This window comes from Drosophila suzukii, chromosome 3, assembly GCF_043229965.1.
Source record: "Drosophila suzukii chromosome 3, CBGP_Dsuzu_IsoJpt1.0, whole genome shotgun sequence".
Lineage (NCBI taxonomy): Eukaryota > Metazoa > Arthropoda > Insecta > Diptera > Drosophilidae > Drosophila > Drosophila suzukii.
This window is the reverse complement of record NC_092082.1, coordinates 50,471,236-50,484,306: the sequence shown is the minus strand read 5'-3', so window position 1 is coordinate 50,484,306 and position 13,071 is coordinate 50,471,236. Positions and strand designations below refer to the sequence as shown.

The following is a 13,071-nucleotide window of genomic DNA, read 5'->3' as shown; positions in this document are numbered from 1 at the left end:
CAATAAATTAACTGATTTTATTGGGCTTTAAAGTCATAAAAATGTCACGATCATGTCTATAAAGAGTAAAATTAATTGCCCCCATCGCCCCCAGATCCCCATGTGACAATATTGATCATGTATCCTTCCCCTCATTATATGCAATTAATAGTCAGGTGAGAAAGGTGCACGTGAGAAAGGTCGCACAGCCATAGTATTCAAAGGTTGTTATCTTAGAGGAGATTGCCCCCATCGCCCCCACATCCCCATGTGACAATATTGATCATGTATCCTTCCCCTCATTATGTGCAATTAATAGTCAGGTGAGAAAGGTGCACGTGAGAAAGGTCGCACAACAATAGTATCCAAAGGTTGTTATCTTAGAGGAACATTTCCGATCATGTTGGGGAAAGGTGTGATCACGTACCCTTTTGCCTCATTATCACAGGTGGTGCTGTGCACGTGTGAAAGGTCGCACATTCAAAGTATTCAAAGATGGTTATCTTAGAGGAACATGTCCGATCATGTTGGGGAATAATGTTTCCTATGATTGGAAAACTACTTTAGAAATCAAAAGAACCCCAATAAAATAAATCTCACAAGTTAATGATTATCAGATGTTAAATATTTTCAAATACACATTTTTGTTTCCGCCTCAAAACGTTTAACGGGTAAATTGTTTAAGATTCTCTCCTTTCCACAGATGGATCACAAACATGTCATAAAAGGGATTCAAGCAAGAGCTACCCGAACATGCGCACCTGTCAATTACCTCACCGCAATAAAAGGGACAGATGCACAACCCAAAATGCGCACGCTCATTGGCAAGATCATGGGCCTCTTGTCAATGATAGGGGTTGAAATCACGACCGCGCAACAACTCGCAAGTAGCCGACATATCTCAGTCAAGGAAATATTTTCCATTCTCCGTACCGGTAATTTTAACTCGAAATAAAAAGTCAGAAGTTTATTTTGCAGCATAATAATACATTTATTTATTTTTTTTTTTTATTGCGAACATTTTTATTATATATAGAAATTGATTTTGAATAGTAATTCGAATTTCATCGTTTGGTTTAAATATTTGATTATACGATGAATAAGTATGAAACTCTTTCTTCGAAATACTCTCATCTGAGTAAACCTTTTCTCGAACATGTAAAATTTCGTTCATTGTTTTCCTTTCCACCTTTTATGTTATACTCGAAGCTTCAAGCCTAACGACTTTAAAAAAAGTTTATTTTTCACAGTGGTCACTTTTTTTTTTACTGTTGATCCTCTTTCTATAGCTTTACAATTAGTAATGCTTGGTTGGGCAGTCACCGACTACCAGTCATCGAGTGCGGACGTCTTTATTCTTTCTCATCGTTGATCTTCGGAACCTGTGCTCAGTATATGCGACGTCGAATTCAATTACCACGAATCTCTTAACTTTGTGAAGGGAACAATATACGCACCATGCCTAAACAACATCCCAGAAGAAGAAATTGTGAAAGAGCTACGAGCCCAAAACGTGCATTCGGTATTCAAGTTTACCAAAACTATCGACAACGCCACCAAACCCTCGGGAGTGATTCTGGTCACTTTTGATCTCTACAATCTTCCCAGTAAGCTGGACATCTCTTGGTACAGTGTCAAAGTAAGGGAATACATACCAAACCCAATGCGGTGCAAAAACTGCCAGAGGATCGGACATACAGCTAGACACTGTGATGATGCAACCATGTGCTCCACCTGCAATCTTGCCCCTCACCCACCCGCGCCATGCTCACGCACCGAGTGCGCGAACTGCTCAGGCCAACACCCCGCCTGCTGACCTGCTGACCCAGCGTATCAACAGCAAAGAGACCTACTAAAAATTAAAACAACAAAAAAATGCAGCATGCGTGAAGCTAGAATTATTCAAAAACAACAACTACAACAATCATCATCCACAATCAATCACTCGGCTTCCTTCGCGAAGGTTGCTTCCTCTCAACCGACTTCGGTAACGGCTTCGAAACCGAAGCAAGACTCTCTGCAAGCAGAAGACAACAACAAACCATCAACCAGCAAGCAAAGCACAACCAATGTAACACAAAAAGCAAATGTAACCCCCTCCCCCACCTCTCCTCCAACGACCTTGCCGGGCTCCCCCCATTTCCCCCTTTCCCCCCACTACCCCAAATCACCACCGTCACCACGAACGCAAGATAAAAACCCCATGATCAAAGACCGACTAAAAAAATCTCGCGCTATCATTAACGAAGCGCAACGGTTTCTAAAAACTTTAGATTCGGACCACAGTAATTCTACAAATGAAAATATGTCCACAGACTCCGAGTTTAGCCAAGCAAAAAACCTTTCTGACTCTGCATCTCAAATGGAACAAGATCTCTAAAAGCGCCCCCAGTACCCTCCTTTTTTTTCTTATTTAAATAAATACCTTTAAAAATCACCCAATGGAATATAAATGGATTTATAAACAATTACAACCAACTGTCTCCAACTGTCTGTCTACTCATTAATGACAATTCGCCCGACATTATATGCCTACAGGAAACCCATCTGCCTAACGATTCAAAAAGCTTTGTTTGCCCTAAGGCCTATTTAGCTTATTTCTGTAACCTTCCCCATAATACGTCAGCCAAACAAGGTATTGGAGTGCTTATTAAAAGACACATCCCCCATACCCACAAACAGATTACATCAAACATATTATGCTCAGCACTCCAGCTTGATCTGGACCGGCCCATTACCATAATAAATATGTACATCCCACCTTGCCAGAGTTTCAGGAGTACCGACATTGTTGACTGTTTAAACCATATATCCGGACCCTTCATAGTGTTGGGCGACTTCAACTCTTGGAGCCCGCTATGGGGATCGCCAAAATCCAACTCCCGGGGGAAAGCCGTGGAGCGTACAATTGCTGACCTAAATTTAATCACACTTAATGACGGCTCCGCCACTCACCTCTCGACCCTCAATACTCTTACTCACGTAGATATCTCCCTGATATCCCCACAACTTGCGCACATATGCGACTGGTCTATCGCTTCTAATTTGTATGGCAGTATGGTATGGTATGTATAAGGGCGGCGGCAAACTGCAGCATCCCACAAACTAAAAGCATTCCACACAAGGCCAAAGTCCCCTGGTGGAACCACTCTCTCCAGGAGCTTAGGGACGAAAAACAAGATCTTTTTCACAAGTACAAATCGGACCTTACAATTCCGAATCTTTTACTCTACAAAAGAGCCAACGCTTGCTTTAGAAAAGCTGTACTAGCTGCCAAACGCACCTGCTTTCAAAACTTCACTTCCCGAATCTCACCTTTCACTACCCCCAAAAAGATATGGTCCGATGTCAAGCGCCTAGCTGGGGTACCCTCCACCCCCATAAAATATTTAAAAACGGAAACTGGTCTTCTTACCTGTCCGAAGAAAATTGCAGAGCAATTTGGATATTGTTGGTCAGAGTACTCGGCCGACCACAACTTCTCTCAGCAGTACTGTCAATCTAAGCAAACCTATTAAAACCACACCTACCAACAAAATTTTACAAAACTGGAATTAGAAATCGCAATTCAAACGGCAAAGGGAAAAATTCCCGGCTTTGACAGAATTTCGTATCCCATGCTTAAAAACCTACCACCAGCTGTTAAAGATAAACTTTTAGAGGTCTTTAACGCAATGCTCCAAACAGGATCCTATCAACATACCTGGAAGTCAGCCACGATAATCCCTATACCCAAACCAAACAAAACTAACCCAGAAATCAATAGCTTCCGTCTCATTTCACTTCTCTCTTGCCTAGGAAAAACAGTCGAGAAAATGATTGCACGCAGGCTCATGTGGTTTACCACCCAAAACAGCCGTATCTCTCACTACCAGGTTGCATTCAAAAAGAGTCACAGTACTATGGATGCTCTCTTGAGATTCCAACACTTCGCGTCGAAGGCCCTTTCTACAAAAAATCACGTATCCATTCTGGCTACGGATTTTGAAAAGGCTTTCGATCGCGTGGGGTTACACTCAGTGTTATACCAACTCGTACTCTGGGGCGTTGGTCCAAGACTTTATAACCTTATAAAAGCCTTTATGACCAACAGAACTTTCAGGGTCCGAGTCAATAACTCAACATCAAATCTACATAAGCTCCACAATGGCATTCCTCAGGGTTCCCCTCTTTCGGTGGTACTCTTTATGATTGCTTTTGAGCAAATATCTTCAATTTTTAACAGACACAAAGACATTTCCATTTCATTGTATGCTGATGACGCATTTATTTACACCAACAAGAAAGATCTCAATTCCGTTAAAGGTACCTTCTCAAACGTTCTGGACGAACTGGAACAGTGGGGCGCTTCATCTGGGTCATCTCTTTCCATTGGAAAATGTCAGGTCCAACATATTTGCCGAAAACAAAATTGCAACTTTCTCGAAATTGTATTTAAAAACAAAGTCATTCAACAAACTAATCATTTAAAAATCTTAAGAATTACCTTCGACTCTAGGCTTACATTTAAAGAACACTGCCTAAGACTTAGAAAGCAGTTGGAATCTCGTCTCAATATAATTAAATTTTTAAGCTCAAAATACTCTCATGTACATATAAATACTTTAATTAACATAACAAGGGCATTAATACTCTCAAAGATAGATTACGGGCTCCCGATATTCGGCTGGATTGCAGCCTCCAATATCAAGAGTATTCAACCACCATACCACGCAGCTGTACGCAGATCTATCTACGCCTTTCCGACCTCTCCGACCAAGTGCACTCTAGCGGAGTCCGGACTACCCAGCATCACCAACAGGATAAAAGAAACTACAACCCGACTCATACCTAAATTATACACCATTCCAAATCGGTTATTAGCTGACGACTTCAAAAACATATTTAAAGAAAGGAGATACAAATATCCTTCTACTCTCCGAATTTGCGCCAACTTTAGCAAGAAATTGGACTTACCCCCACCAAACAGATTTAGATCGTCCGGGCCATCTCCACCCTGGTCTCGGAACCAACCTAACATCAACACCAAACTGCGTATCACCACAAAAAGTCATACTTCCAGCTCAGTTCATCGCACCCGCTTTCAAAACGAAAAAGAACTCCTCGGTGAAAAACATTGGCTGTTTACCGACGGATCCAAAACTTTGGAATCAACCACTTTCGCAGTCATCGACGCTAGCAACACCATCATAGCGGGAGGAGCGCTCCCCCCCTACAATTCAATATTCGTGGCAGAAGCTACGGCTATATTACCAGCCTGCCGCTTTGCCACCAATAAAAACGAAGAGTTTGTTGTCTGCACTGACAGTCTATCGTCACTCCTGGCAATAAATAACCCCGAGTATCGCGATCCCACCATAAGAGAGATACAAAGATTAACAAAAGAACACCCGAAAATAATAACACTCTTTTGGGTCCCAAGCCATCAAGGCATAAAGGGTAACGAAGACGCGGACCAGGCAGCCCACAACATTGGCCTCTCACCAACATTCGTTTTCACTCCAATAAACAGCAAGGACATACACAAGCTAATAGATCGCAACTTGGAAAACCAAAAGATGGAGGAATGGTCCACTTTCACCCATAGATACTGCAAATTTAATCCCACTTGTACAAAAATACCTCTCCCAGCGGCAATCGGGAGACGACAATGCAGTACCTTTATCCGGCTTCGTATAGGACACACCAAACACACACACGAACACCTATTAAAAGGCATCAACAATCCGATCTGCAGTCTCTGCGGAGGAATCCCAAACACCGACCACCTTTTAGACAATTGCCCTGGACTGGCCAATATTAGAGCCCACCTGTTCGGCACACAGCCCCCTTCCCAAATCCTCGATTGCCCATCCGTAGAAAATATTAAAAAAATTTACGAGTTTATAAGTAAATCAAAGCTAGCAATATAATAACAAACTAAGCCCATAAAAAAACCGCAAGTACAGATTTAAACACAGCAGATTAGTTACAGTCAGAGTCGAAGGCCTCCGCAGCCAGCGCTCGGAAATTTAGTATTAAGTTTAACATTGTATGATAAGCTTAATTTGTTAAATATAATAAATAAATAAATGCTTGGCTGCGGACTATTATTATTCTATTAACCGAATGTGCATGCGAATCGAAACGTTTTCACCACACAAATTCACCAAATCACCGTGTTGATCAACTATGCGTATAGATAGTGTGCTTATTTCGTCACAGTTGATTGGTAAATAAATTAGGTTATGTGGTGCCACTGTCATTTTATACCCAGGCGGAACATTAATGCCAAACTCATGTAATGTATGATTCGGTGTATTATCTACATATGAACCGCTGATTATATTACATTCCAAACGAATTGTATTAATTTTTAATATGTTCACGGTCTGATCTGATCGATAGGTTTTTGTAGGATGTGGTTCTAGTACTTTTTGATGGAAACCAAACAATTGTCCAACCGATCTTTCCTTATTAAAGTAAACTGACTCTCGCATGGTAGTTATTTCAACTTGAAGTGTATTATTATTACTTTGAATTTTAAATGTATTTTCCAGGTTATAGTCTTTTAGTTTATTGTAAAAAAATCGGTGATATCATTCAATTCATATGATCCAGTTGGAATTGTAATAACCTTGTCACCGATGTGGAAGAGGTTATTTTTTTAAACAATATTTGGAATCGAATTATACATATTAAAATCGATAAGAGCGCGCTCATATCGACCATTCAATTCGATAGGTGAAAAAAAGTTTGTATTTATAATGGAACTATTTCCATTCAAGGATAATGCAAGAGATCTAGACATATTGAAATCTCTTGATAAACTGTGGGATTATAAGTATATAACCAAGCTTTATATTGAAATTACTCCTTAAATCATAATAAATTGATCAAATCCTTTTCTATATCTTCCGTTATCCATTTCGTTATCCTTGCTAATTAATAGGAATCCGTGCTTGTCCTCTCAACATTTTTGACAAATTTTCACAAATGTTTCATAATTCATATCAGTGTTAATATGGTCCCGATATATATGTCGCATATTTAAATCATCCTGCTTAAACATTACAATAAAGTTGGCATTGTCACGAATCAGATGTTTAGGTATATGACTATACGTTTGACATAAATTAAAAGAGTCGATATTTTTATGTCGACCCATACAAAAATAAGATCTTATGTTATCTTGTTTTTCACAAGCTACTTCATCGAATATCATAATGTAATTATTTTTAGCTTCACTGGGGTCTAGTACACCCTCATTATGGGAGAATGTATGATATCCCATTCCTTTAATCGGTTTGATTAATTTCTTCAAGTACTCATATTTAGGTTGATATAAACTTTTTGAAAATATATAAACATTTTCGAATTTTAATCCATTAGGACTCTCTATTAGACTTAACATAATATTAGTTTTACCAAAATTCGAACGCCCAACAATTAGAGCCCTTATTGTGTTCGGTAAGAGAGCACTATGTCGAGGCGCTAGATTTTTCTCGTTTTCATCGTTAATATTTCTAACTAAAATTTTTTGTTTTTGACTTATTAAACGCATCTTTTAACCTAGTGTACCTCATTCAATGAGAAATCTTTGACGATTAAACATCAATAAAATGGGGAAACGTTTTTATAATCGCATCAGTCGTATTTGTAATTGTTAACACGGTGGTGGTCTTGTCGATAAGCTAATCAATACATTACCGTTTGAAGCCCATATTCCGGGATATAATTTTTGTGGACCGGGTACAAAGTTACAGAAACGGTTGGAACGTGGTGATCAAGGAATAAACCCATTGGATGAAGCTTGTAAAGAGCACGATATCGCATATTCTCAAAACAAGGCATTGAGTGAACGACATAGGGCAGACTCCATATTAGTTGACAAAGCCTGGTCGCGTGTCAAGGCACCAGATAGCAGTCTTGGTGAAAGAGCAGCAGCATACTTTGTTACAAATTTGGTATGGGATTGAATAAAACGAAAGAGAAAGGAAGGAAAAAGATATTGAAGAATAAATTGAAGAAGACAAACCTTTCGACTGTTTTTAATGTTGTTACTAAGACATTAAAGAAACAAAAACCATTAGACATTATGAGTGCAATTAAAGTTGCACGTAAATCAATTCATCAATCAATGGGTTCTAAGAAAAATGTTAAAGTACCTCGTGGAGGTTTTCTACCAATCGTACCGATCTTAACAGCCCTCAGCGCTCTTGGTAGTTTAACAAGTGGTAGTGCAGCAATTGCAAAAACAATTAACAATGCGAGAATGGCTAAAGAAGATATGGAGGAGAAAAAACGTCACAACAGGAAAATTGAAAGTGTTGCTGTAGGAGCAGGATTATATCTCAAGCCCTGTAGAAGGGGTTATGGTTTCTTTCTTAAGCCCTATAGTAAGGGGAAAGGAATTAATAAGCGAAAAAACTAATTTCTCTGCTACCCAATAGACCACTATCAAATATCGACATTATACATTTTGTTAAGAAATATATCCCACATTTTAGAGGGGTATTTATGAGAGATCTACTCCCAGAAGCACCAAAAAGTAGGGAGTGTGGTATAGTAAACTTAGATAATTCACGATCAAGTGGTACACATTGGGTTGCATATAATAAAAATAAAAATAATATACATTATTTCGATAGTTGGAAATCTTCAGCCACCTAGAGAAGTTGTGAAATACTTGGGACATAGAATACAATACAACTACGATAGAGTTCAAGACTTTGATACATACAACTGTGGACACCTGTGCCTCGCTGTTCTACTTTTTTTCGTAGAAGATGTGGATTCAAAACCGGTATATTTAAATGGTTAATTTACATTTGGGGGGTTGAAAATCAATGTATGGGTACGTGTATGTGTGAACTCTGTATAGTATAAAAAGTGGACCTGCACGCGTTCAAATTCACAGTCTAAGTTTTTACTTCACATCGAACGTCATCTAGAGGACAAGAATTTTTGATCATTCTTAACAAAAAAAAACTATAACTGCTCATAACAGCTCAAAACAGCTGGTGACCAGCTTATAACAACTAGTAAACAACTAGTTAACAGCTACTAAACAGATAATAACCATCTAATAACAGCTATTAACCAGCTAAAACAAGTAGTAAGCAACTACGAAACAAGTACTGAACAACTGCTAAACAGGTAGTAAACATCAAAATACAGCTAAATACAACGTGGAACAACTGTACTGTAGGTCCAAAAACCTCAACAAGTATCATGAATCAGGAAAACCAGATGAACATTGTAGTTAAAGAGTTCAATAAATTTAATAAAAAGACACAGCTATCGAAGACAAGGATGCCTGAAAATGTAAGATTCCCGATCATCAAGGCGTAGCGCAAAACAACACAGGTTGGAGAATCTATTGCTCTCGAGTTGGAAAATTTAATATTTATAAAAGTAATGACAATTTGTATTTAGAAATAAGTCAGTAATCATTAAAAAGATTGAGATTTTAAGAATATAACAATAAATATACTTTTTTAAATATAATGAAAAAAATGTATCGAATCTTTTTTCTTATTTGGAAATGGTATATAAATATTACAGATTTTGGCGTTCCCTAAACAGTATTTCTTTAGTAACTGAGGAGTGACTACATGAATTTCGGAAATTTCAAATCTTTCACCTATAAAGTTTGTAAAATATACTACAATGAATATTTTGTCACAGTTAACCAAAGCTAGATTTGCTTTGAAGCAAAAATTCGATGATCTCAAACAATTCAACAATCATACGAATTTACAATTGGAGGTAACTTTTAAACTTATTATTGAACCCTTACATGAACTTGTTAAGGAAAATAAAAAACAAAAGATTTCTAATGTAAAAGTTAGTATAAAAGTAAAGCGTGAAATGAAGCAAATTAAAAAATACGATAATGATGAGAGAAAGCTTGACGATTTCTACTTTACAACTAATGGGAAAGATCTGCAGTCTAATCGAAACATAACTCCACCAAGGTCTTTTGATGATAGTGATTCCTATAATCAATTCTTTTCACAAACGAATATAGAGGAAGATATAGAACATGAGAAAAAGGAGACGGAAAAAAATGAAGAAGAAGGGACAACACCTTTACCAATGTATACAGGAGAGGCCGATATGGGTGTGGATGCAGAGCTAGAAGATAATAACGCTGGTTATAACTATGATTTAAATATCAGTAATAGTAATAGTAAAGGTTATGGACCTAAAAAAAGTGCAAACAATTCATTAATATTGGGAGACAAAGAATTAAAAATTAAAGATAATAAAATAACATTTTCTAGTGGAACGAGTTGTGATCTGACTCCTGGTCTGTGCTCTCTAATTTTTCTTAGTAAACCTGAAAACTATGATGATCAAGACTTGGAAATGTATAAACAAATTATTTTAAAAACGAATATACATAGAGTAGGCTGTAAACCTAATAACAGAATCAAGGGTACACGAGCATACAAATATAACCATTTTATTAAGAAGTTGATAGACAAAGATTTCAGTCCTACAACGTCTACTCCACTTCGCTCAAAAACAGGTTTTGGTTACATGACTCTTAAGAAATCAAATCCAAACTATGTATATTGGAATGATGTAAATGAGTTAGTCGAACGACTGGAAATTTTTGTAGCATCAAAAGGAGTGGGTATCACCAGCCACAATAACGAAATTTTTTAATATTAGAGGAATTGCGTGAAGAAAGGATTATATTTTAATGGGTATAAATAGGAAGGACAAATATGTTTTACATTTATAAACATCATGTCTGTCGACAAGTTTGGACATTTTTCTGATGATAGGGAACGATCAGAAAATTTGAAAAGACGTGTTAATTCTACTGAGGGATTATTCATCGATGAGGACGGTAATTTTAACGCTCAAAATAAACGTATCAAAAACGGATCTAAGCCTTTACACAACAATGATCTAGCAACGAAACAAAGTTGGGAGAAGATTTAAGAAAAATTATAACTCAAAATGTTAATCGTCGACTCACAAAAATTTCAAGCTTAGAAAATAAAATTGAATTGAATAATAAGAGGGCAGACGGCGCTGACCAAATTTTTGCCAAAATTCTGGAAAAGATTAAAACCATTGAGGACTATATATTTAAATATGTAACAAAACCGATATCATTACCGAAAAAAACCACAATTGAGTTAGAAGGTGCCCCTTTTAGCTTATTAGAAGAATATGATTAAGCGAGAAATCGTAAATGAGTTGCACGGACCATCTCGAAAAAACTTTCAACGAAGACGAGTGATTACAAGGGGTATAAACGATCTGTGGCAAGCAGATTTGGTTGAAATGGGAGCCTGTTCAAAATCTAATGATGGGTACCGATACTTGTTGACTGTTATAGACACATTTTCGAAATATGCTTTGGGTGAGGCATTAAAATCAAAAAATGCAAATGATGTTTCCCAAGCCATGAAGAGAATATTTAAATCGGAACACCAAGAAACCTGCAAACTGATGATGGCACTGAATTCTTTAATTCTAAATTTAAGGTATTAATGAAAAGTTATAGGATAAATCATTATTCAACCTTCAGTACTCCAAAAGCATCAATAGTTGAACGTTTCAATAGAACTTTATACAACTGAAATCTTTAAAATTAGAAAGGTGAAGAACACATACCCTAAAACATACTTACTTGAAGATTTAGATGGTAGCCCGATTCAGGGCGGATTCTATAAAGAAGAACTGAAAAAAACACGATTTCCCCACACATACCTAGTTTAAAAAGGTGTAAGGCGAAAAGGAAATATAGTTTTGGTTAAGTGGCTCGGGTTTTCAAAGACTAGCTGGATAAACAAGGAAGACATTTTGTAGTATAATGAATGATTTATTTAATTAATTTTTATTTGTATATTAATTTTTATTTATATATTTATTTTATCTTATATTAAGTTTAATATTAACATTTTTGTACAATGTTTTAAACTAAAATTAAATATATTAAAAATACTTTTTACAAACTCAAAATCATTTTCATTTATATTTTCCAAAGTCTCGATCATAATAAAACATCTCCAATTCAACTGATTTATAAAATAGTTCTTTTTCAATATGTTCCTTTTGAAATTTAAGGCTATCTAATGATTCTCCATCGTTCACATAATTCACATTCAACATTTTCTAAAATATCTTTTTCAATTAATCTCTGATGTTTTATTGATGTCGTACCATGGTCTTCATTTCTTAACTCTAAAAATTGTGTTCCATTAACATTACGTTTTCTTTTGTTATCTTTGCCACAAAGAATTTTTTTATTTACTTTAACTGTAGTTATTTTATGTGCTTTTGATCTAAACATTGTTCTATTAGCATATAGTGAGGCCCCAGTTAATAAAAAATTTTTATAGTCTTCAATTGTAAGATTTCGTGAACTCACTGCCTTTGCTTTATTATGTGAAGATTCAACTTGATCAATTTTATAACAATAAACCTTTGAGCACAGGCCTAAAAATTCTGTCATGAGTTTACCGTTAAGCTCATCTTAAAAAAACCCTAAACTTTTTTTGTTAACTCTTTTGAAGTTATATAGATTAATTCTTTCATCTGAATAGTCCGATGTATCAAATTTTGCTTCAAGATCATTACGAATATCTCTATAAAAATCTTCAGTTTTTATTGTATAGATGAATGAATTAGTATCCATATAATTTAAGAGTGACTTTTCCTGAAACTTTGGCTTCATATATTGATAGTGAAAATCATACATTTTCCATTCCGATAAGTCTAATACTGCAAATCCTAAATACATTGGCTTATTAAATAGAACGGACAATCTTTTCATTTGAATTGCATAGAAATTATCATTTATTTTAGTTCCACTATGAAAATTGGATTTTGAAATGAAAGTTTTGGCACAATGTCCTTTTTGTCCAGTCTTCGAGCTATCCGGAGCTTCCCATGTTCTAAAAAGCTTAATATCGACCCTGCGCTAGGGATCTTCCATTGTTTTTCCGAAAACAGAATTATTCATTAATTAAAAAAAATCTTTTTCAAATTTATTTTTTGCATTTTGCCTATGTAAAGTATTTAGATCAATGTAATTCTTTAACCAAGGCTTTTGTAAAAACTGAACACCTCTATGGATCTTTTTCA

General features: G+C 36.3%; 1 protein-coding gene across 13 annotated transcripts in view; it reads left to right on the top strand.

The window, feature by feature from the left end:
• Positions 1-13,071, top strand: part of Myo81F (Myosin 81F) — a 2,624,640-nt gene that overhangs the window by 755,307 nt on the left and 1,856,262 nt on the right. Inside the window, exon 6 of one of the 13 annotated variants that reach the window (XM_070995766.1) lies at positions 683-855. The exons of the other annotated variants lie outside the window; for them this stretch is intronic. Within the exon in view, the coding sequence (XP_070851867.1) occupies positions 683-840 (158 nt within the window). The 3' untranslated portion in view covers positions 841-855. Of the gene's footprint in view, positions 1-682; positions 856-13,071 lie in introns of those variants that run through there. 13 annotated transcript variants of the gene reach the window in all.